Source organism: Wyeomyia smithii, chromosome 3 (genome assembly GCF_029784165.1).
Source record: "Wyeomyia smithii strain HCP4-BCI-WySm-NY-G18 chromosome 3, ASM2978416v1, whole genome shotgun sequence".
Lineage (NCBI taxonomy): Eukaryota > Metazoa > Arthropoda > Insecta > Diptera > Culicidae > Wyeomyia > Wyeomyia smithii.
In genome coordinates, this window is record NC_073696.1 from 120,416,138 (window position 1) to 120,441,058 (window position 24,921).

At 39.5% G+C, this 24,921-nt stretch overlaps 1 protein-coding gene across 2 annotated transcripts in view; it reads left to right on the forward strand.

Moving 5' to 3' along the window:
• LOC129732664 (putative inorganic phosphate cotransporter) overlaps positions 1 to 24,648 on the forward strand; it is a 49,563-nt gene extending 24,915 nt beyond the window's left edge. The window contains exons 1-5 of one of the 2 annotated variants that reach the window (XM_055693730.1): positions 290 to 674; positions 22,622 to 23,250; positions 23,315 to 23,699; positions 23,756 to 23,994; positions 24,065 to 24,648. In XM_055693730.1, the coding sequence (XP_055549705.1) occupies positions 641 to 674; positions 22,622 to 23,250; positions 23,315 to 23,699; positions 23,756 to 23,994; positions 24,065 to 24,271 (1,494 nt within the window). In that variant the 5' untranslated portion in view covers positions 290 to 640 and the 3' untranslated portion in view covers positions 24,272 to 24,648. Of the gene's footprint in view, positions 1 to 289; positions 675 to 22,621; positions 23,251 to 23,314; positions 23,700 to 23,755; positions 23,995 to 24,064 lie in introns of those variants that run through there. The other variant, XM_055693729.1, reaches the window with a different exon arrangement.
• Positions 24,649 to 24,921: the final 273 nt, after the last annotated feature.

Sequence of the window (24,921 nt, forward strand, 5' to 3'; positions counted from 1 at the left end):
GGGCAGCGTCTGATCCATGGTAGGTGACGGTGCCAAATTAAGTCGCGTGCGAATAGCGTGAGGTAATTGTAGTCGCAAAACATTCCAAACACCTTGCGGATTTTAAGCGACGACAACTCGATCGTCGATCGCCTCCGGGCTGCTAGTCAGCAGAGTTTCGCTGGCGTCAGTTCGAACAACGGTTCGTTGTAGGTGGGAATAGCACCGTATCGCAGTCGTCGCGACGCTCAGCCGTCCCTGGTACTGATAACCGATTCAGTCATTCAACGACCGTTGAACAGCTCTATCGATATCTCATCTCTCAGCTGTGCACACAGGTTTACGTTTTACCCGCAGGTATGGCTGTATAAATGCGCCAGGAAAGCTTCATGTGCGGCTTAATTCCTCGCTAAACGTCCCGACAGTCGTTTCGGTTCAATCGGTCGGGTTCTCCGGTTCTGACGGCGGCGGTTCATTGATTCTTTCTATCGATCGTGGTTTCGGAAGGGCTCAACGCTGGAAGTAAGAACACGCGCGAGACTGTAACCGGAAGTAATTTCGATCGTGAAATCTTCGCTTTTTTGCACTTCTGTTTCGGACATCCTCGCAGTACCCAGTTTATAGTGTCCAAGAACTGTGAGGATCGAAAACAAGCGGCAAAATGTTGACCGGGTGGCAACTAAGAGTATCAAAATGTGAGTACGGTGCTGATGTAAATGTTTACCTCAACGCTAGGATAAATGTGAATGTGATAAAATTAATTGCAGTGTCTTTGCTACGGTCGTAATCTATCCGAAAGTGTTGATTAAGAAAGCATCTATTATCGCCGAGAAAAATAGTGTGTGCGATCCTCCGCTGCAAGTGATCCACGTGATTTATTTCAGTATTTTTTTTTTTCATTTAGAATAATTTTTCAGGCTGATTTGCAATGTTTTTTATGACACATGTTTGAGTCAAAAAATGACTGCTACCATTTTGAGATTTTCGGATCGTTCAATTACCGCTAGATAACCTGAGAGTAAAATAGTGCAAAATCAAACACAATAATTCCAGTGAATGGGAATTTCGAATGCATGAAAATTATCAACTCACCTGTCAAGCTTGTCTAGCAGCTAGCTAGCACGTATTTTTTGTTTTAAGACGCCTTTTTGATAAATTATAGAACAACAAACAGCAAACTCGTGAAAACTTACTCGTGACGCCTTTTTGATAAATTATAGAACAATATACATCAAACTCGTGAAAAACGTTCAAAAGTTTGAGCTTTGAGCTACACATGCTTCTGGAGTTTCCTAACTGCTGCTTGCAACTTTCCATATATGATATGACTACGGACAAACATTGTGCAAAATAGATTAAAATTTTATCTTGATTATCCCAAAACAGCTATCAAAATAAACAGTGACAATGCGACTCGATTGTGAAGGTTTTGGTATAAAAATTAAATTGTGCTCCACCGAAAACGTAATCGAACAGCCCAATATTGACGAAGAAGTTTGTTTTGACGATTATAATGCGTTTGGTGTTTATATTTAGCCACCGTTTGTTTCTGAAATAATAGCTCATCTGAAACACATTTCCTACTCGTTCAGTAATATTTTTCGGTGCTATGATGCGTTTCATAAACATATGTACGAATCTTGACTTGGAGAAAATGCTATAGCGAACTTTTCAGGACCTGGTTTATCCTGGTTTGCATAGATGGTTAAAAAACAAATGAAAAAAAAAACTCATTCAATAGTTCAGTCCTTGATTGAATTTTGTTTTTGATGAATTGATGATGAATTTAAATTAGAAAAAAACACTGTATTGTTGTATATTCCATGAAGAGATATTTGACTTGTAGCCATATCACTTGAAATATCATGTGACGGGAGAAAAGTTGTTCAATACTTGTTCATTTAGTATTTAATCTCAAGTTAATAAACAATTATTTTATTTGTTCCTGGAATCGTTAGCCAATGCATAGCGCTAATTGTTTTGGTTGGGCATTACGAGCTTTGCTTTCCAATTATAACAACGGATGAAACATGATTATGCAAATTAGTTGTCGATTAAATAAATAAAATTATGGGTTTCTTATATCTAAGAAAATCATCCAATTTTGAAATATTTGTAGACAATTTTTTAAATGTTTTTCAAATCTTAAAATATCTCTCTATACTACTGTAGCATTTGGCAGTAAAAAACTTATAAATAGTTTTTTTCACTTCCTGGAGTAAGGATACAATTATCAAGCTAAAATATTCATATAATTTTTAGCATAGGCTGTAAGCAAACAATCGCAAAGTAAATGATATTTGATGGAAATAGATTTTCGCTCTGCTATCTGTATGGAAACAGTAAACTTGGTCAGCAATAGGTGATACTTAGCAGATAGAAAGGAATCGGGGAGAAAATATTGTAGCACCCTGAATGCTTTCATTATTCGCCTTCACACAGTTCTGCATTTTCGAGCTTTGGTCCACGCATTCGATTGGTTACATCAAAGGGCTTATTACTCCATTATCCTTGACCACTTTCCAGCCGATCGCGAAGCAGCGCTCGGGGTACTGCAGAGTGACCCGTTATTAAGTCCTTCTTCGTGCTGTATCTCCATTTACTTTTGATATCATTATTCATAATAAAAGCTCTCCAGTAAATTTAACAGTTTTTTCACCGTGAAAAAATCTTTTTAATCTCAGCCCTATTTGAGTTTCTTTAAACAGCTATATGACAATGATTTAAAACAAGAGTGTTCCCTCAAAGGATCATAGCAACGGGTTTCTTAATGATCCGATCATCTTACTACTGTCAATTATCCAACAAAACGAGAGGATCAATACAGTAGAGTAGGTACAGGGACAGTATTTTTTCACGAGCACTGAACACGTTAAGCGATGCAGCGCAAAATATGAGATATTAATATCGTATGGATTCGTATTGTCAAAATATATCGTATGTTTTGTTTTCGGCCGTGCTGACTCGGACAAACGCGGAAACTCAAGTCTAATTCTCCGGATTTGTTTCCAAATTCGGAACAAAAATTGTATCATGATCGAATCAGTGAACTTTCGCGACTTCCTCGCTTCCTCGTGTCGCGTACTAAGCTTTACTAGCGAGCAGTTCACAAAAAATGTCCCAATTTTAATATTCTTTTTAATTGTCATTTATTATTTGATTGAAACTTTGCATAGGTTGCCAAAAGGTGCCATTTTGTGCAATTGGTTTAGTTTTTTTGAACACGATTCATTTTTGAGAAGCTAATGAAAAAATGCTTTTTTTTCTAGGTATTGATGATTACATATATTTTTAGAGCCAAAACATTGTATATTTTTCTCGAGAAGACAAAATTACTATCTACAACATTTCCGAAGACTTCACACCGATCAAACAAACAGTTTTGGCTCTGAAACTATTTGTAATCATCAATACCTTCCCAAAATAGCATTTTTAAATAGCTTCTCAAAAACTTGACTCTGCTCTAGCCAATCAGTCTACTAGTGGATAGCTACTAAATAAGTAGCAGCTTTCCACTTAGATTTGGCAAAAGTCAGTACTTAAAGTACCTACAGCGGAAACGTAGCGGAATCGATCATCGACGTGACGTTCGGCAGCCCTGGACTGACACGAACTGGAGGGTAGACAACGGCCACACTAATAGCGACCACCAATCGGTCAGCTATAGCGTGGACACAAGGCGGCAAAAGCGACGGGTAGGGCCAATACCCCAACCTGGCTGGAAGATATCGCACTTTGATGCTGATGTATTTGGGGAAGTAATAAGATGGAACCTCGAAGAGGGGAGGGCCTCCCTGAGTGCGGACCAACTCATTGCTACACTATCGCGGGTTAGCGACACCGCGATGCCTAGGTCTTGTCAGCCTAGAAATGGAAGGCCATCTGGTGGACCGACGTGATAGCCGACCTCCGCAAAGATTGGAGCGCCAGGCAGCATTCAAATCCGCTAAGGTAACACTTAAGAGCGCGATAAAGGCTAGTAAACGAACGTGTTTTGATAGACTTTGCGAAAGTGCCAACACGAACTCATGAGGTGACGCTCACAGGGCCTAGATCAGAGACTCGTCAGCTCCGGCAGAGCAATCACCAGCGATGTTGAAGCGGATCATTGAGGGACTCTTCCCACACCACGAGCCGAACTCCTGACCTCCGGCTGCCTAGTCACCACAAATAACGAGTGACGGCAGCTGCGCAGAGGTCAAGGAGGCCGCAAGGGTAACGAACGGCGAACTCATTGAGATCGCAAATTCCCTAAAGGTGAGCAAGGCACCGGGAACAGACGGAATCCAGAACCTGACCATTATGATGGCCATAAAGGTGGCCCCGGGTTGTTCAGGGCGGCCATGTAGAAATGCCTAGACGATTGCCTCTTCCCAGATAGGTGGATGCGACAGAGACTGGTATTACTGCCGATGGCCGGAAAACCACCAGGTGACCCATCGGAATATAGACCAACCTGTCTGCTAGATACAGCGGATAAGATGCATGAGAGGGTAATCCTCAACAGACTTGTGAGATTCACCGAGAGTGAAACCGGTCTGTCAAGCAACCAGTTCGGCTTCCGCAAGGGGTAAGTCCACGGTGGATGCTATTTTCGCCGTCATTAAGACGGCCGAAGTAGCAATCTAGCGTAAAAGAAGGGGTATTCACTATTGCGCAGTTGTCATGCTAGATGTGAAAAACGCGTTCAATAGCGCTATCTGGGACTCTATAGCTAAATGATTAGTAATCTTGTCTTGGTACCATAGATCGAGTATCGGAAGTAAAAGAATCGATTCCAAGTTAGTATTGGAGGTATTGCAACGTTCCTAGTTAGCGAGGTTGAGTTGAAAGCCGCGCTAACCATATACGTAGTTAAGTATTGGATGCACTCCAGGAAACTAGAGTTAGAGCATTAAATAACAGAGATGCACTATCGCCTTAAAGCTTTTTGGGGGTAATGATCGACGACAAGCTCGCGTTTGGGAGCCATGTCGACTATGCCTGCAAGAAAGCTTACACAACTATAGCGGCGTTATCGCGTATTATGTCATAGAGCTCGGCGGTATTTAGCAGCAGGCGTAAGCTGCTAGAAAGCATGGCAACGTCCATACTCAGGTAAGGCGGACCCGTGTGGTCGAAAGCGTTGGGTACTTTCAGTTACCGCGGTGAACTAGAAAGCACCTACAGGCTCATGTGCACGCGCGTATCGAATCGTGATGCCTATCAGCATCATTGTCAAAGAACGAACCACCAGAAGGTCAACTTCGATGGCCAGGTGGCAGCGGGAATGATTCTACCAAAGGTAGTTGGACGCACCGACTCATCCCGGAGATAGCCGACTGGATCGATAGACGCCATGGGGAAGTTAACCTCCACCTGACATAGATACTATCAGGCCATGGATGCTCTGGCAGTACCTGCACAAGTTTGGGCACGCAGAATCACTTATGTGTCCACAATGTGCGGGCGCGAAGAAAACCTTTGAGCATGCGTTATTCGTTTGTCCACGTTTCGCACAGGTAAGGAGCGGAATTTTGGCAGTGAGTGGGCCGGATACTAATCCGAAAATCATAGTGGGAAGGGTGTGCGAAGGCGGAAGCATCTGGAGAGCAGTCATCACGGCTGCTTCCCAGATCGTTCTCACGCTGCAAGGCATCAATCGACGAAATAGCCATCGAAATGCCAGTGAAGGCTAACGTTGCCTTTACGAACTCAGTCAAGTCATTATATAATGAGGGGGTGTACTAAGCACACTCGCCCTTCCCCCTGAAGCAATGCCTAACGGCGATCCCAGAGAGATTCGGGCTCGAGAAAAATGTAGAAAAAAAGTAAGTAGCAGCAGTAGCGGTATCGGGCGCCAGCGTAGGCGCAGCGAAAGCGGGTAGCAGTAGCGGAAGTAGTGGTAGCAGCGTCAGCGGTAGGTGAAGCGGCACTACTGTTTCTGGCAATGAAAGCCTGTCGGCTGTCAAATATTGATCGTGAAAAGAGCTTTCGACTCTATTATTAAGAGAGTGCCTTGTAATAAGCTTAATGAAACTTTTTGAACACCATGAGGAAGTTATTTGATGACACTAGTATTCGAAGGATTTTTCTGTTAAACTGTGGAGCAATCTCGCATATAAAAAATTGCTATTTGAGTGTACTGGGCAGAATTCAAAATGAGGTTCTCTTTCAGGGATGGTTTAAATCGAACTATTAGAGAATTGTAATCAGGATTTTTTTTACTTTCGCAATTAGGGTTTATATTTACAGGGATTGGAACTTTTTTGGTAAGAGAAAAGGGAAATAATCTTACAACTAATTAGTAACTTATCGCCTTTAAAAATAACAATCGAGGATTGCGCCGATTTTTGTCGAAAATTTGTAATAATTTATTTTGACATAGCTTCTGATGGTTGAAGTCCGTGTAATTCGAGCGTATAAATGAAAGACGTTTTCAAATCATTCCCAAAATTTTATTCTGAATCCTTTGGAGCGTTTTTTTCTGCTAAACAACTTAACTTTGTGCTGTAACGAAGCATTACTGGCAAGGATGGAAAAAATCATTCACTCGGAGAATCACTTCCGATTTTTTATCGCATGGAATCGTTTTGTTAATTTTCATTTATCAACAATGATACGGCTGCTTAGTTACAGAAATGAAAAAGAATCGTTTATGATAATTTCAGGAGAATCAATACTGAAAATTTTCGTTTCCTGAATACGAAAACTCTCTCACCGATTTTTTTCAGTTCAATAGTTTCAAGCTGCAATTTTTGCAATACATTCAACATTGAATCAACGACATAAAATGATGCCATACTCTAAAGATTTGCCTCACAATGATATAAAATTGGACTCATAAAGTATAGAGAGTATCAAACTAGTCTCTCGATAATTCTCTAATGTATTTCTTGGTTGAAACCTCTAGACTATAAGGCAATTCAAATCTCAATCTTGCATGTACTTCATATAGGGTAGCGAACGGCTTCGTCAGTGGTTTTCTACAGCGATCTTATGCAGGAACCTGCCGAAGAAAACCACTGCTGAAGCCGTTCACCACTCTATATTACATGAAAGCTTGCATGTAATATACTTGAATACATGCTTTCTGGAAATCTGTTTGATGCGCCCCGGCCACAATACCAGTATCTTAATTCTTATTTCTAGAAGACAACACCCCGTAGAACATCCAGCCTTCATTCTTGTTCAATTATTTCAAAGGAAGAAAATTACCTTCTCGGTTTGCGCGTGCTGTATAGGGGAAGGGGTGATAAAAGGGACACCCTAAGCCATTTTCCAATTTCCTCCACAGTTTAACACTACAACTATTAGTCGATAGCGTACATTAACTGAGCCACTAATGGTTGATACGAAAAATAAGAAGAAGTACTAAAATATAGTTTTTTTCGTAGTTTACATGAGCATTTTCGAAAGCAGTTTTTTGGGGGTAAAATGGACGCGTGTGGGTAAAATGAACATAGGGAGGTGGTAATATGAACACCTTGGGCGTGAACATTTTTTTTTTCTCACTTATTTTCCGTCGGTCTAGTTCCGCCACTGTTGTGGCCAATCACCGACGCCCAGGGAGGCGACTCCACACCCAGGACCCCAACTCACGACCCGTTTATTAACGGACCGGCGCCAACGGCTTTACTTCCTCATGCGATGGAAGGCGTGATCCCAGAGATTTTTCACCTCAGAAAATCTCCCGGTGTCGGCTAGGATTGAATCTAGACCAGTTGGGTTGGTTGTGAGTGGATCACGCCACCTCACAACCATCGACACCTATGTCGGTGGTGGGATTCGAACCCAGGCGTCGAGCGTGGTTGGCGGAGACGTTACCAACCACACTAGGCCCCCGCTCTGTGAACATTAATTATTCCTTACAGATAGTAAAATGTTGTTCCATAGCACGTGATACACTTATGCATTCATCAACAGTGCAATTTTCGCCGTTTGTCATAGAATTTATCACACTATATGACCTTATCCGCGAGAAACTGAGAAATGGCGGAAGCTTTTTTACGGACATTCCGCATTCAACGGTACGTTTAGCCGCGGTCATCTGTTCATCGGTCCGAGTTTACCTTTGCCTTTTTTCTGATATAAACACGAAACATCTTGATTTTTTAATGGAAATTAACACAATTTTTTCACAATCACCATTGGCTGTCCATTTTACCCGCACATACATATTATTGAAAATACCTGAATATATCGAGAAAAACATTTAAACAATTACTAACCTTTGATGATTTATGCTGGTTAGTAGTCTGGGTACAGATATCTGCAGAAAAATCTTTATATAATACACTAGACACACTTTTACACTAGAAAAAACCTTATGTTTTGAAGGCCAAAAATAACATCACCACCACGAATGTACACGTGTTTTTTGTTTTTGTTTATTATTTTGACTGTTTGACTGTTTCATGTCGTATACTTTGTCTCAAATAGCTTCTAGTGCCTCTAAGATAAGGTGCCAAAGAAGTTTGTACTATTTTTCAACGTAATAGTCAAGAGTTAAACGGGTGTCCATTTTACCACCCTTGTTCATTTTACCCACAATTCCCCTACCTACACGTGTGAAAAAAAATCGAAAGAGCGAAACGAAACAAACAAATCAAAGTAATCGCGAGTGAAAATTTTTCACCACATATCCTTTTGAAATTATCGGAAGCGATAGAGAATCAGTTTGGACTACTGATTAATTATCACTTGAACGATTTTTCCCATCCTTGATTTGCTGGTGTAATTTTTTTTCTGTAAATTAAAAGTTTATTCTTTAGACAAAGTTTAGAATATCTGTTAATGAGAGGATTTACTTGCTTGTAAACTCTCAATGTGATCTTTGAAAATAAGTTTTCCATCGTAAATTAGTCCCAAGTACTTGACCTAGTATCGTTATAACGTTGTGTCATCACAGAACAACGTTTTGTAAATCCTGGTGATAGATCAGGAAGATCTGAAGTATAAATACACTAAGGTCGTTTTTTACACGTAAAACACGACTTTTTTGAGTTGCAAAAATAACAAAGAAAACCGCCCTGAAACGTTTAAACCTCGTTTGAATATGATAGTGGCCAATCTAGAAACCAAAATGCAATATTTTAAATTTTGAGTATTTACACCAAAAATTGTGATTTTTTTCGAAAACTGATATATGATCACTCGTGACCTAAAACGGAAAACTTGATTGAAATGAGGTCGATATCTTGTACCGTTTTTGAGTAATGGAGGGAAGCAACCCTCGTAAAAAACCGCGTAAAAAACGACCTTACTGTATTGGTATGAAAGGGAGCTCGTAAACTCAAAGTTACAGAGTCTGCTTTAGAATGCGATTTGTCATGATTTCGACTCTTAGTAGAATCAGACCATTCGGTGTCAAAGGGACTTTTACGCATGGGTTCATTCTCAAGCTCCCTCCTATCATCCTAGTTGACCATTCACACACAGTTGAATGAATACCAGCTATACAGGCAGTTATAATTGCCGATACTTGGGTGGGGAACTAACAAGGCTCGGTAAAGATGAGCAGTTGAGTCTATATATAAGCATGTAGATGGAAGGATAAAGGTATAAAAATCTTTCACTTACCACGGTGACAAAAGTACCTTCATTACCGTGTAGACGTAAGAGATGCAGAGGAAAACTTGGTCTCGATTGTAAAACTTCCTTTCTTCCCTCTTCAACCGTAAGGACGAAGCCGGTGCCGTTATCGATCTACACAAAGCGGAAGCTATTGAATTGTTGTACATTGGAAATGGTAAATTAATCCCAATCTAGCGAATTAGATTACCGTTGCGTTTACCTAGTAGTTATTACAAAGAAGCATTTACTTGCAAATAATAAAAACCAAGCATACTTTTCGTGAAAGAGTCAATTTATTAATTTCGATTATTTCAATCGGTGTCAATTCGTTGAGTCATTTGGCTAAATCACGTCCGCCTCATGTGCCATCGGTTTGCCATTTTCATGAACCATTCATAAACATACATAGATTGCAGTAGAGGTAAACGGGGAAGTAGCGGAATGCAAAATACGGTGTGACCGGAAACATTTCTCCCACAATTGGCGTCCGATGTGGAACTGAATCGCCGATCGGAGTCGTAAAACATCATCACCAACAGTTAGTATATGACGTTCTGGCTGGTTTGAAATATGCTACCTTATTGAATAGTGTATTTGGTTTAGAATCGATGTGAATGATTAAGATAATTTTTTGGAATTTTTTTTTAAGATACCAACAACAACACTCTATGTTTTAGAATTGCTCGATTCTTAAGGATTCAAAAAATACTAATTAAAAGCGAATGATATTTCTTCTGGGAAAAACAAATTCTGGTTCGCTTCATTTCACATAGACAGACCGCCTCGATCAATTCATTGTATTCAAGTGCTTAAGGCCTTAAACACGTAAACACCTTAGCTAATTCTTTGAGTATAGAATGATAATCTCAAGGCACTCAAAATACATTGATGATTCAACTGAACAACCAGATCAAGATAACGTATCTAGCAACAGTACATAATATTTGCTTCCTTTCACCCTTGGAACGTTTCGAATGGATTGACCCAATTATGCTCAAAGCGGGGTCCTCTTTGGAATTTGATGGGGATTTTTCTTTCATGAGAGGTGCATTTGTAGGAATTCCAACTATTTCTAATTCTCAAACAAGTGAGTTACCGAATTACCAACAAATTGCAAATTGAAGTTCTCTTTTAGTTAAATTTGAGTCACAGCTAATCTATCTAATTATGTAGATATAATTAACTAACCCATGACAGCATTTTTTCACACTATCTAGAAAAGTTGTAGAACTGTCATCTATGAAACGGCATGATTATGTCAATATAGTTTAGCTGAATTAATCGCTGCAACCTTGTTTCGGCTTGAAGTTTTATGAGGCCCAGCTTGAAAGCTTATTTGCGGTCACTGCGCGGTACGTTGCGCAGGTTTCCCTAGGGTTTTCAGATTAAATTCTCGTAAATCACACTGATTAAGCCACGCTCTTGTTCAAGTGTGCATAATTTACAATCGTAATTTTGCTGCCACTTGTTCGACATGCGAAGAAAGCCGCAGGCTTCCCGGCCTGACACGTGTTTTAACTGCATAAAGTTATGAGGCAAGCAAACACTGCGCGGAAGGGAGAACTGGCAGCAGGTGGGTTCCATTAGAATGTACAACAATGCAGCTTTCCACAGGCATTCGCAGAGTTTATAGTCCGTCAAACAAAGCAAAGATCGCAACAATAGGACATCAATCAATAATTGCAGCTGGGTGCAAATACCGAGTTGCAGTAATTTTTCAATCATCATGTCCATCACGTTTTGCGGAATCGCAGTCTACCCAAAAAATACTTTAGAGTAGGTGCATCGATAAAGATTTTACACCTAAATTCTTGTCCCCCGTTTCGAAGTGGCACACATTTGATGATTTCAGGTTAAATTATTCCAGAATAAGAATTTTGCTTTGAATGTTGAATATAGTTGATTTTTATACAGAGTTTTTCAAGCATTACCTCCATTACCTCCAAAGTCTTATAATTGTAGGTATACAAAACATAAAATTTTAAAACGATTAGAAACAGATAGAGAATAGATTGATCTTTCAATCAGAAGACAGTTTCTACCGTTTTTCCTGTGGTTAACGAAAAACGCGAATTGGGAAGTAAAAGTTGAGTTCTTTGCGGGAGGTATGGGTTGATTGAAATTATCAGTTTTTATAGAAACGGATAAATGCTTACTTGAAGTCGAACCAAACAATGGCTTTGAATCCAGTTAGCCCATTTTTCCTGCCTATTTCGTAAACCATTGACTGCATCTCCATTAAATTGTTTGATTGTGTGTGTTTTGAATTGGTATGCGAAATATTTCTCTTGCAAAATTTCCAAAATATCTTCTATATTGTTCAATGGTAAATACTTTTCATTGCAGGGAAATATGCAAAACTGAACCACTTAAAGTGTACAATTCAACATGACCATTTCGCACAGCGAATAGGGATGTACACTTTAAGTGATTGTGGCTGATTAATGCTGATTTAACATAAATTTAAAACGTAATCTATATTATTTATATCCTCTTACTATGACGGGATTTCACTCAACGAAACGGGAACTAATCAGAGTGGTAAATGGCTTTCAGTCTAATCTAATCTGCCACCTGGAGCTAGGCAATAAACAATAAAATAGCACATATAGCTATCAAGTACAAAGTAAATACGGTTACTGTCAATTTTACAATCAATCGTCGTCTGACTTCTCCCGACCAGATTGGCCAGCCTAATTGTATGTACAGCATCTGATTCAATTTTACTGATAGGGAATTAAAGCCTTGTAAAATCAATTGTCACTTGAGTTTATCTGCGATAACATTCTGCTTTCGTTGCTGTGGGTGTTATCCGCTGCTGGTTTCGATTCGAGCCGTCAATTTCGCAGTTCTTGGTGTACGATAACAGGAATTGGTCAAAGAAATTGTAGACAATTGCGTTTTCGCACGGGGGGTATTTAATCGGTGTGATGTTTTCGGTAAAGTTGTAGATAGTATAGATATATCGTTTTTTTCATTCTTTCTTTTTTAAATTATATGTAAAATGCTGTTTTTGGAAAATTACCGTCTACAATAGCGCCGAGGATACTATACCGATTAAACAAATAAACAATTTGGTATGGTATGGTATTTGACATAGTTGGACAAAATTACTGTTCTTCAAAAAAAAAAGTCGAATAAAATGCCAAAAATTACACTAGTCGACAATAGCGAAAAATGAGCTCATAATAGTTGCCCTAGAAAAATTATATCTTTTTAACAATTCCTGTGAAATTTGATGGCTCAGGCCATAGTCAAAATGCGTCAACTTACGTGAGAGTGTCCTACAGAAACTGCTCGCCGGGTTCGTCGCTTTAGCGTTATGTTAACGAGGAAACTCATTTAAGTTTCTGAAAAAATGTTATTGGCTAGAGGCACCAAATTCACAGGAATAGTTTAAAAGCTATTATCTTTCTTTTTTTTTCCAGTTTGAGCTTTATTGCCACACCCGTGTTCACCAGTGTTATTTTAATAATACAAATACGAACACAAACCAATATGCCTGGCTCCTACTTTCCTTTTACCCAAGAATATTTTGCATACCTTTAATTATAAAGTTTCAATATATTTCACCATGCAACTTCAATTCACTGCTAATTTTGAAAACCCCGAAAGTGACTGAATGTTAAAACCAAAAATGGATGACGGCAATAATGGCGAAACGAAATTGAGAAATTGAATTGTGACCATAGCTTGTTGAGCAGTTGAGTAAAATATGTTTTTAATGATTTGTTTCTTGTTAGAGATTGAACCTTTTTAAAAGAGAACTGTAATATAAAATAAAATTACATTCAAGCTGGTTTAAAACTTGATCTTGGCAAAGAATATCCCAGATATTTAGAGGTCGGTTAATAGGGAAAAATCAGCTAATTAAGCGTGCGGCACGGTTTTGTAGACAATCTTGATCTAAATAATTATCGTCCACTCAAACGCACAAGTATTTGTTTATGTTCGACAAGGTGATGTAAAAAGTATTGCAAACAAATTTATCAACTGGCTGCTGTTAGTGTTTTGTTTTAGTAATAGCTTTGTTGGCTAGGGTGTAAACAGAATTACGAATTTACATACAATGCCAGATTCGGTGGTTGCAAAAGTTCAATAAACATGATCAATAAACATTTGAAGGATTCAGTAAATTATTTAGAATTTTTTGAAAATTGAAACATTTGAACTGGCTGACTACAGAACAATGATATGCTTTTTGCATAGACGACCATGTTCAAAAAATCACTCAAAATGAACATGATAAATCAGTAATTGACAAAATATCATGGAAGTGTTAACAGTACGGCCTGTTCCCAATATGTAAATTAAAATGATACTTAACGATCCGGTATGTGCGATAACGCTCCTTGTTGCCAATAACTAATGTTGTTGACGAACCTCCATTGAAAGTAGGTGAAATCTAGTTAACGACAAACATCGACTGTTGCTGTTGTCTTACAAGTCTTCGCTAAGGTAGGGAATTCCATTCCCGCTAAAACTGTCGTCTGTTTGCTGATAACGACCAAATGGTTACAATTTTTAAACGATTGAACGAATCAGTTACTATGTGAGTGAGGTTGTTTGCGTACCTGAGCCATTCCAATACATACTTATTCACTATGACACCCATCTCATTATATCGGCGTATTATTTTGGGCAGACGTTTCCTAAGCCAACCGAGCCTCAAAAAAGTTCAAGCCTTTTTGTTGGTTTTGATACTATCACTTTAAATTGATTAATACAATACGTAGCATTACGTAAATTGTTTTGCATCAATCAATTCAGTGATATGCCACAAAAAAATGCCAAAATGATCGTTTTAAAAAGAACGATTTCGTGAAATATATTAAAAGTGCTAGTTAATTAACTGTTTGTTTACCGTGATTTTTCACACAGATTTTCACTATATGATATTTTGCGAAAATTGTTAATATTTTAGTAGAAAAGAAAAAAAAACTTTGTTTTGCTCCTTATGCCTGCTGATGGATTACTGTATTGGAAATATGATAATCGTATTTATAGGCGCAGAACTGCTACCGTTTACATTAAAATAAATGGACAAAAATTGCCGATTTTTCATGGGTTTACCTTCACACGCACGGACGAAACTACCATAGTAACCCATGAGTCAGCAGAAAAAAGTGACTGTCAGTCGAACTTTAAACGTAATGGCAAAAACAGAGACGCAACTCCGTACAGAAAAAACGGTACCCTGCTGCGTCGAAATAGGACATCGTGCGGCATTTTGGGACACCGGATACGCCCGTTCCGGCATCTACAACATCTTGGCACTATTGCACAATAATCAGAGCATCAAAAAATCCCGGTTCCGACCGGCCGATGATCCTGAGCTACAAGAAGCTCCCAAGGATGATGAAGAGAAAGACTGAGGGAAAATTGGCTACATCGCTGCGAGCGTTCGGAAAAGTACCTGGCTAACATGGACATACATGTCTGGAAGCGGCAGTTCCATCCACTAGTCTCGAAGCTGCAGGCAAGACGCAGCGACAGCGTCAAGTCAGAAATTCGCGACGTGGCGATGATGATGGACGACGAGACCTATCTCACCCTTGATGGCAACGACTGGCAGGGCTCTTCGTATTTTACCTTCCTCCACGAAGAAAGTGAGCTTCGAGGTGAAGTTCATTTCAGACACCAAGTTGCCCAAGAAGGTGCTGCTGTGACTGACAATTAGTGAGAAAGGGATGTCGAAGCCGCTCTTCTTTCGCTCCGGACTGGTATTTGCAGTACGAAGTACCTGCCGAAAGTTTTTTAGGGCGAAGACGCGCTGCTCTGGCCGGATCTGACGTTGGCCCACTACTAGAAGTGATCGTTGGAAGAGATGGAGCGACTGAATATCTATGTCGTACCCAAGCCGGTGACCCCCCCCCCAACGTTCCCTGGCTGCGTTTCATCGAGAATTTTTGGGCATTGGGCTAACCTGAAGCTTAAGATCTACTCCAACAATTTTGTCGTGAAAAGTGAGGAGCAATTGATAAATAAAAAAAAGAAAAAACTCAAAACATGCCTAAACCAGGCTTAGTAAAATGACTGCGATGTGACACCATACTGTCAAATGTCCTTTTTTACACTAACTGCCTCATCATAAGCTATTTATGAGAGTTCACATACAACTAAAGCTCACACCGGCAACGAAGCTATCTTGTGTTGCACACGACAGCTCATTCTTGCGCATGTATTTTGTTCGTTCGAACATGACAGCCTAGTTTTGTTCATTTTGAGGATGTCCTGTTGGTTTGGCCTACGCTGTTGACAGCCTGCTGATCGGCTGCGGCTGTCATCAATGGTATTGATTCGCACTCCTTCTTTTCTCCTCTTTCTTAGGCCGATGCCATGATGAACACGAAGCAAATGGTTTCATAAATTTTCCCATTGTTGATATTATTCCCCACACAAGTAAAAACGGGTTTCGCACTGCCTCACTTGCATCATAGCATCGGCCTTACTCTCGTGAATCATAATCACATGACAGCCCAGTCAGATTTGTGACGAAATAGTTCGCGATGTAAAGGCTGTCATTAGCGACAGCTTAGAAGAACCAACATTCATGAGGAGATGAAAAATAACAGCCTGTTTGGAGTTGCATGTGTGTTGTCGTCAATTGCTGTCGGACTGTTTACCGAACGTGTGTGGAGCAGAGAGAGGTGTGCAATACAATGAGAGCCGAATTAGTTGAAAATTTGCTGTCACTGGCTTACAGTCATTTAAATAAGCCTGGCCTCCACCCACGTGGATTTTTTTTTTTTGCAAGGTGCAAGGTGCATTTTTTTGCAAGGTGATATAATTACTTTCCATCATTCCAACATTTGTCAAACTCAACTATTGGTCTTAGTTTTTTTATCACCATCCAACATTATTCATCAAGGGTGCTATGTATGAGGGGTTTGAGACCGAAAATGGTGATGTGTATATTCACATCGATTATACGTCCAGAACTAACCTACGCTGCGTTAGTATGGTGGCCAAAAACCAAAGTGTCCTTCGCTAGAACAAAGCTAGATAAAGTTCAACGACTATAACAGGAGCAATGAGAAGCACCCCATCGAAAGCTCTTGATGCAATTCTGCCATTGCCATTGCTGCCATTGTACGTGCAACTAGAAGCAGAAAAGAGTGCCTTGAGGCTTAAAAGAACAAAATCTATCTTTTCAAGTGATCTTGTGGGTCACCTGACTATACTGAACTTTTTTAAAAGAGGGCCAGTGATGAGGATAACTGTCCCATAATGAAAAACAACATGTTGAGAAAACGGCGATTTAATATTATCCGTGAATTTTCGGATTTCCAGCAATTACATCCAGGACCAAAGACCATAACAGTTTCATCGCACCACAAGTTTATCGTTGAGAACAAAAAACCATAGGTGGAATTGTTTTACGTTATATAACTTGAAAAAAAAGACAAAATGGGACAAAATACGCGGGTACCTTTCAAAAGTACTCGCATATTTTGTCCCATCACATATAAATTCAACCAGCAACCGGCGGTATCATTGGCAACGTAGATTGTACTACAGAAAAACAACATTAGTCTAGTTAATTACAGTCAGGTTTTTTTACGCGGATTTTCGAATTAACGCGGTTTTTTTTACGCGGATTTTTGAATTAACGCGGTTTTTTTTACGCGATACCGCGCTAATTCAATAAAAATTTCACGAATTTCCGAATTAACGTGGGTTTGGAACCAGAAACGTTTAAGTGTTTATCTAGTAAGAGACTCGTCGTCCAAAAAATACTCTCCGCCCACCAAAAGATCCGGAATGACCGGACAATTTTAAATACTGGTTCTAGAGTGTCTCGGGTTTTTTTCTAAAGCCCTTCTTGCTGGACTACTTTACGCGGATTTAGAAAAAAACGTGTTTTTTACGCGAATTTTTGAATTAACGCGGTTTTTTTACGCGGATTTTTGAATTAGTACGGTTTTTTACGCGGATTTTCGAATTAAAGCGAGTTTTTTACGCGGTTTTTTACGAGGTACGTATATCCCGCGTAAAAAAAAACCTGACTGTAAATGACTTACTGGCATACTTCTATATGCCTAAAATAATCCGATATACACTAATCTGGAGCAAAATAATATGTTTGCAGTTTGTACCACTGTGCAGTGGGACTGTAATGCGGGTACTTTCAATATGGGACAAAAACAACTTTATTTTTTCCATGTTTTTCCATACAAAAGTATCAATTTTAATTTTTTTCCAGAAAATATTATAACAATTAAGTCAATAACAAGTCGATTCCCGTTGATAACTCAAAAGTGACCAAAATCAGTATGGGACAGTTATGCGGGTACCGGCAGAAAAGAGCTCTTTGTTTATACGTCGGCCTAGTAACGGGGCACTGCTCGAGTAGATATCATTTAAAGAACATTGGCCGGGTTCAGGATGATATCTGTCGCTTTTGTAATATGGAAAGCGAGATATCGGAAGATTTGCTGTGTAGTTGTTATGCGTTATTAAAACTCAGATCAAGGATTGTTGGCTGTGGCTCTTCACAGGCCAAAGAGATTTGGTCTTTGAATCCTGGGAAGGTGATTGGCTTCATAAACTTTTTGTCTGACTGGGAGCGGGTCGGTGCAGGTACCTGATCACTCAACAATAGTGGTCATTGTATTTTACAAAGAGACACGTATAGTAATTGACTGGCATATATTATGTAAGCGTCGGTAGCCTCTGTTACGAAGGTTTTATGGATTTTTTTGTGTATATTTTAATGTTATGTGCTTTTTACAATAAAAGGAAATGGTTGTTTTTTTTTCCGGTGGGAGGGAGGCTCTAGCAGCACAACCACTAATCGAGGGCAAGAAGTGCGGAGATGACCCTTAGCACGCAGCCCATCACCCATCGGGTTTCCCGCGTATTCGCAGCGACATGTGGGAGACCGCTCACAGTCGATCGGAGGTAACGAAAACGCGATCGGCAATCATTAAAAAACGGGGCGAGGGCAGTGACCTCTAGCGGAGGGGAATGACCTGGACAATTGAGTGGGCACTGCAGAATTGACTTGGACATTTGTATCCTAAAAGTCAAGCAATACAGTCGTTTTAATCCGCTGAGTTGAAGTTAATGTTTGCAGTTTGAGAAACAGGATTAAATTGCGTGCCCTAGCTTCATTGTTCGTCAGGTGAATCCTCCCCCCTCGCTTTCGTCAATGTTATCTTCGACAGAGGTATTAAAACGGATTTCAACTTCCCCCAATAGAGCCCCATGGTTTTAGCTAAGAGAAAAAAAAAACATCAGCATCCCAATTCTCAGCCCAGTTAAGCTACCGGGCTTAGGTGAAGGCCACAGAATGCGTTGCAGGAACGGCAGAAGTGAAACGCGGAGACGACGTTACTCAGCAAACTGGATTGCGCAGATTGGGAGGAAAGCGAAGCTGCTGCAGGAAACGGGGCCCCGTAGGCTAATCCAGCAGTGATAAAGAAGGTTAGATAGATTAAGAAAGTGGGAGAATGTGAACGTGAAATAAAGGCTTGGATACGTAGTACAACGCGGTCTTTCCATCGACAATTCCGAGCATGTGGGACACCCTTTAGGTGCGCAACTACTTTCTCGCGCGGTCAATCGTCAACATCGAAATTATTGTCTTTCAAGTAACGGAACCAATCCATGCAAGTTATTTCATTTCAAATTTTTTTAACTCTCGATGCGTTTAAGCCGCCGATTTCTCTAAATGAAATGAAAAAGAAGCAACACTTGCATCTTAAGCGGAAAGGACTATTATTTGGCACGAAATCAGACATTTTCACACAACTAAAAGTATATGACGCTGCAATAAAATCACTAACGTGTCAAAGCGGGAAAAGAAAATCCAAGCAGTAAGACAAAGTTCTACGTCAAAACTGAGACTCTTATTCGAAAATAAAACGCGGAACCTTTAAAAAGGGGGTTCTCATGACAAATTTATCGCTATTGAAATGATTACTGATAGCTGTACTTATTGGACAACTTGTAAAAACTTCAGTAGTCGTCGCAGCGTGCAAGTGACCTTGCCATTACAGCCTAATTGGAAACATTTTCGTTTCTAATTTTTGTGACATTTCACAGATAAGAGTGATTGATATCCAGTATATTATTGACAAAATAAAATTACTAGCTTCGTTCGAGAATGAACTGATTCATAAAGTTTTTGAGATACACGTAGATTGTTACACGATGAAGTTGTTTTTCAAGAAAACTCACACCAAAAAACGTAGTAATAAGTACATTGAAAGATATACTAATATTAAGCACATTATGGCTATAACTTTGTTTGGAGCGTTACGCATAAAAAAAATGAATAAACAATTTGGCTTTGAACTACAACATGCAAAATGTATTTGTAAACGCTAAGATTGCATTTCGTATGCGTTTGAGTCTGAAACGATTCCATGATAAATGACCTATGGTCGAATATCGATCATTTTTAATTTGAATGAAACTTTGCACACGTGCTTGGCTAAGCAAACTGATTAATTTTCACAGATGGAGGTATTTTTCAAACTGCAGACTGATTTCCTGAAAGTTATATATATATAGTAACTTTTAGTGAAAAATCCAAGATGCAGAAACGAAAAAAAAACCTATGATAGGTTGAATTTTTAAAAAAATATTCCAACGATTCTGAACAAGTGAAATAGTCTTTTCAAATCGAAAAGTTTGCAATAAATGACTTCGTAAATACATCCGTTTTCAAGTTAGTTTGAATTTATTTTGAGTAAATTAGAAAATAAACACTAAGATTGTACAATACATAAAAAGGATTGAGTTTTTCCCTCAAAATATTTTCTTATTGAGACTTCCACCGATCAAGCAAACCGTTTTGGCTCTGAAGATATTTGTATTATCAATATCATTTTTACATAAACATTTCTTAAAAATTGGTTCCTGATTAAAAAATACTCTTATGAACTCCAATTGATGCCACTTGACAGAAAAAATCACACCAAGTTAGTTAAATTTTGTACGTGAGCGCAGTAGCTATTCAAAGTTAAAAAAAGTCAAATATATTCACTAGGGTACCAATCAAAATGGTCATTTTGAAAAACCCTATAAAAAAGTTTTCATCAGCCCGAACCACACCCCCCCCCCCCTACACATCATCAAAAGGAAAAATTCATGATTTTGGTCTTTTTTCGAATTTCTCAAGGGCAAACTTCAATCGCTATGCGTCACCCCGTTTTAAGTCCTATCGAACTGAAATTTCGCACAGGCTGTTTTTTCGGGCAGGTGGACATTATGTGAAGAGTTTTTTTTTTTAATTTTCTGATTACTTTTTTCCATATAAGTGATTGGAACCCTAATATTCACAGGGAATTTAGTGCTAATTCGGGTTAACCGTAGACAGACGTCAAAGCTGAATTCCCATCATATGTAAAATTTTATATTTAGTACTAGCAATATATTATCAGAGAGCGTTACCAGCGACGCCAACCCAGTACATCTACGAATTAATTTTGTTGCAGCTATAAAGTCACCATGTGGCGCTAGTTTACAAGTTGGTTTATAACGAATTTTGTTTAAAAATTTATACGGTATTTTCGATCAATATTGTTCTTGCCTGAACGTCCGTCTTTGGCTAAACTTTCGTGCAAAAATTATCATTTCAACTCTTGGTTTGAACTTGAGCTACCAAATCCGGTATAGCAAAATAAACCAAGCCATCAGGTGGTCAGGAAAGTTGAACAAACGGACAAATGATTCGTTCAACCGAGAAGGTTGCAAACGGTAAATTGGATGCGAACCACGTACGGATTAGGCATTGAACTTGAGTTGTAAAAAGCCCGCCGCGGTACGCACAAAGCGTCGTAGTTTTGATAGTGGATAAAATCATTATCCAATCAAAACTGTATTGTGAATTCGCTGCTCGTAATAGCAGTCGATTGTTCTCATTTTCCAGCCAGGTGTTAAATGATAATATTAGCTGGGCATGCTCAGTCGTGACAATCTCCAACGGGCATTTGGGGATTTAGTTGCAGTGGATTTATTCTATAATTCGCGGAGGGTGATTCTGACAGGGCTTATTATTAAGATGACGTGAGAAATTATGCAAATTGCTGCGCAGCCAGCCTAGGAGAAAGGGGAATGTAAGTTTGCGTGCAGTCGATTGTTGTCTCATCACGAGACAAGGCGGTGTGCTCGCGATCTTATGCAATTACGACAGCAATCTAGTTAATAATCCAAGATTTTGATAAGGAACGGAAAAATTCTGGCTTGCAGTATAGATTCGTCAAGTGGATAGTCACTGTTATGTCTTTTTATATATAATATCAAATTGCAAATTGATGTAATATATGTTTTATACCAATATCATTACAATAATATTTACTTATTATGAATACTCCCCCTATAAATTTAAAGTCTATGCCAATAGAATTGTTAAGTCTTTACTCAGTGCTATGATATTTTTTACCAAGAACTGTTTCGAGGTAACAAGCATTATTCGTTGTCACCTGCTATGTTCGTTTATATTTGGATAGAAGCACATATTCATTAACACAAATATTGAAAATATTTGATAACAAGCCGAAGTCATTTTAACACTTCACAATCAACCAGACTAAACCATAAACTGAAAAAATACCCTTGAATTGAACCGTAGTATAGTAAAAATTGGTGCTTTAGCCAAAAAAGGTGCTTTTACCTGATTATAAATAAGTTGCACGATAATTTGGCTTGCTCTGTAAGCTTTGATGCGTAGCCGCTTCTCTTAGAACGCGCCGTATTTGCAATTTATTCACATCACCACGTGGTGCCATGGATTTGAATTAACGAGTTGTTCCTACATCGTTAGCAAAAAGTATTATACGCGGAACGATTTTCGTAAACATCATAGTAAAAAGCCCATCGGTGCTAATTGGATTTGGGAAGCAGTCTTTTCAATGGTAGTATGAATCGAAATTCCGGTTGAATCTAAATAATATTGCGATCATACTGGATTAATGTTTGCGCTTACCCCTCTGCTGTTTCTATTCATTCCTCCGGTGATTTTCTTTACTATAGTCCAGCAAAAATGGTATTCAAGTTAGCAATGTCAAAGAGTAAATTTATAACTAAACACTAAATTCAAGAAACAATAACAATCTTAATTTTGCATTTCTTCCAGTTTTCATCATCCCTCAGCGGGTGGTGCTGGCGATTTTTGGCTTCCTAGCGATCCTCAATGCGTATACAATGCGGATCAGCCTCTCGATCGCCATCACTGAGATGGTCAACAAAACATCCACTGCAGAGCAGGACGAAGGTGTTTGTCCAGCCGATAGCGATCTAGGATCGGATGACAACCATGGCGGTGAATTCAATTGGGACCAGGAACTGCAGGGTATCATTCTATCCTCCTTCTACTGGGGTTACGTGATTACACATCTGCCGGGTGGCGTCCTGGCAGAGAAGTTTGGTGGCAAATGGACGCTCAGTTTGGGCATCCTCTCGACAGCCTTTTTCACGCTGATTACTCCATGGGCAGTCAATCTGGGAGGATCGACAGCGCTGATTATAATTCGAGTGTTGATGGGCCTGGGCGAAGGGACGACGTTCCCGGCTTTGAGCGCGCTACTGGCTTCATGGATTCCCCTGAAAGAAAGAAGTAAACTTGGCTCTTTGGTCTTTGGTGGAGGGCAGATGGGTACGATTCTCGGTAACCTGATCTCTGGATATTTGCTTCATAACATTGATGGATGGTCGTCGGTGTTCTACTTTTTCGGTGGAATGGGAGTTTTGTGGTTTATTTTATTCGTAAGTGCCACAAAGTTTCTACACCCTGTGCTGATAAACAGCTAACCGGTTTTCATACTTTCAGACGCTTTTTTGCTACAGCGACCCGGAGTCACATCCTTTCATCAGTGATAAAGAGAAGGAATACCTCAAGCAGGAAATGGGAACATTGTCGCGTGACAAAACACTGCCTTCTACTCCCTGGCGTGCTATTTTCACCAGTATCCCGATGATGGCCTTAGTATGCGCCCAAATTGGCCACGATTGGGGTTTCTTCATTATGGTTACTGATTTACCCAAGTACATGAGCGATGTGATGCGATTCCCAATCAAAGATAATGGTTTATACTCCTCCCTTCCGTATCTGTTAATGTGGATCGTATCACTGTCAACCGGAGTGTTGAGCGATTGGTTGATTACCACCGGAAGGATGTCCATCACGTTTGGCAGGAAATTGTTTACCACGATTGGTAAGAGGCGCTTTTTTTTCAAACATAGTTAGTTTACCTGAGAACTCGTTCCACAGCATCCGCAGGACCGGCTTTCTTCATTGTGGGAGCTTCATACGCTGGTTGTGATAAGGCACTTGTCGTGGCGCTTTTCACATTGGCAATGGGTTTCATGGGTACCTTCTATCCAGGTATGAAGGTCAATCCATTGGATCTTAGTCCAAACTATGCTGGAAGTTTAATGGCTGTTACGAATGGCATCGGTGCCATTACGGGTATTATTGCTCCTTATGTTGTTGGTATAATGACTCCAAATGTAAGTCACACTCTGTCTGAATGGCAAACAAATTGATTTTTATGTGATATTTTTTGCACATCTATTTCAGCACTCTCTGGAGGAATGGCGAATCGTGTTTTGGATCTCATTTGCCATTTTCCACGCGACCAATATAGTGTACTGTTTGGGAGCTTCCGGCAAAGTGCAACCCTGGAACACACCTCACCTAATGAACCAGTCCGAGGAGGTCGGCGATACTAAGCATGACATTTTTAGTGAAAAATCGGTACCGGAAGCAATTAAAGTATCTAAGTAATTCGAAGCTTGAAGCAGTTTGAAGTAAACTCAATGGAAGTCGTCTTGAAACACAACTAGAACAATAAGTTCGTCCAGACTTTTGCCCTGGAGTCAGTGATACCTGTCTAACTTCTTTATTGAAGTAAGCCATTAGTAGGTTTATTATAAGTCAGTAGAAGTCCTTAACCACAGCAAACTTATTTATTGTACATATAACGTCGACTTGAGTCAAGTCAAGTTTTACGTATTTAGATAGCAATGAACTTCCAGCCTATGCGATTCGGGTGATAAAAAAACTCGCATTAATAATCAGTTTTGATTCAACGCGACGGCATTGAACTGCATGAATGATTTGCTAGAGAAAAGGCGAATGCTAATAAACGTAAGATTTGCAAACAGGTTTTTTTTTGTAAAGGCTGCTACGACGACGGTCAAAGCGGGGAACCATTGCAAACGTTTCAAAAGGAATAATAGATTATACAAATCGTATGGGTTGAAAGTCTAATAAAAATAAAAAAATGAAGCGAAAATAGAAATGGGTTGTAATCCTCTGCAAATGAACTTCATTTAGTTCATGTTGTACCGTGCTAGCCCCGGAGGAAGAAAGTACTAAGGCCGTGAACTGAAAACGTCAATTACTAAACATGTTTTTCTGTTCATCGTCGTACA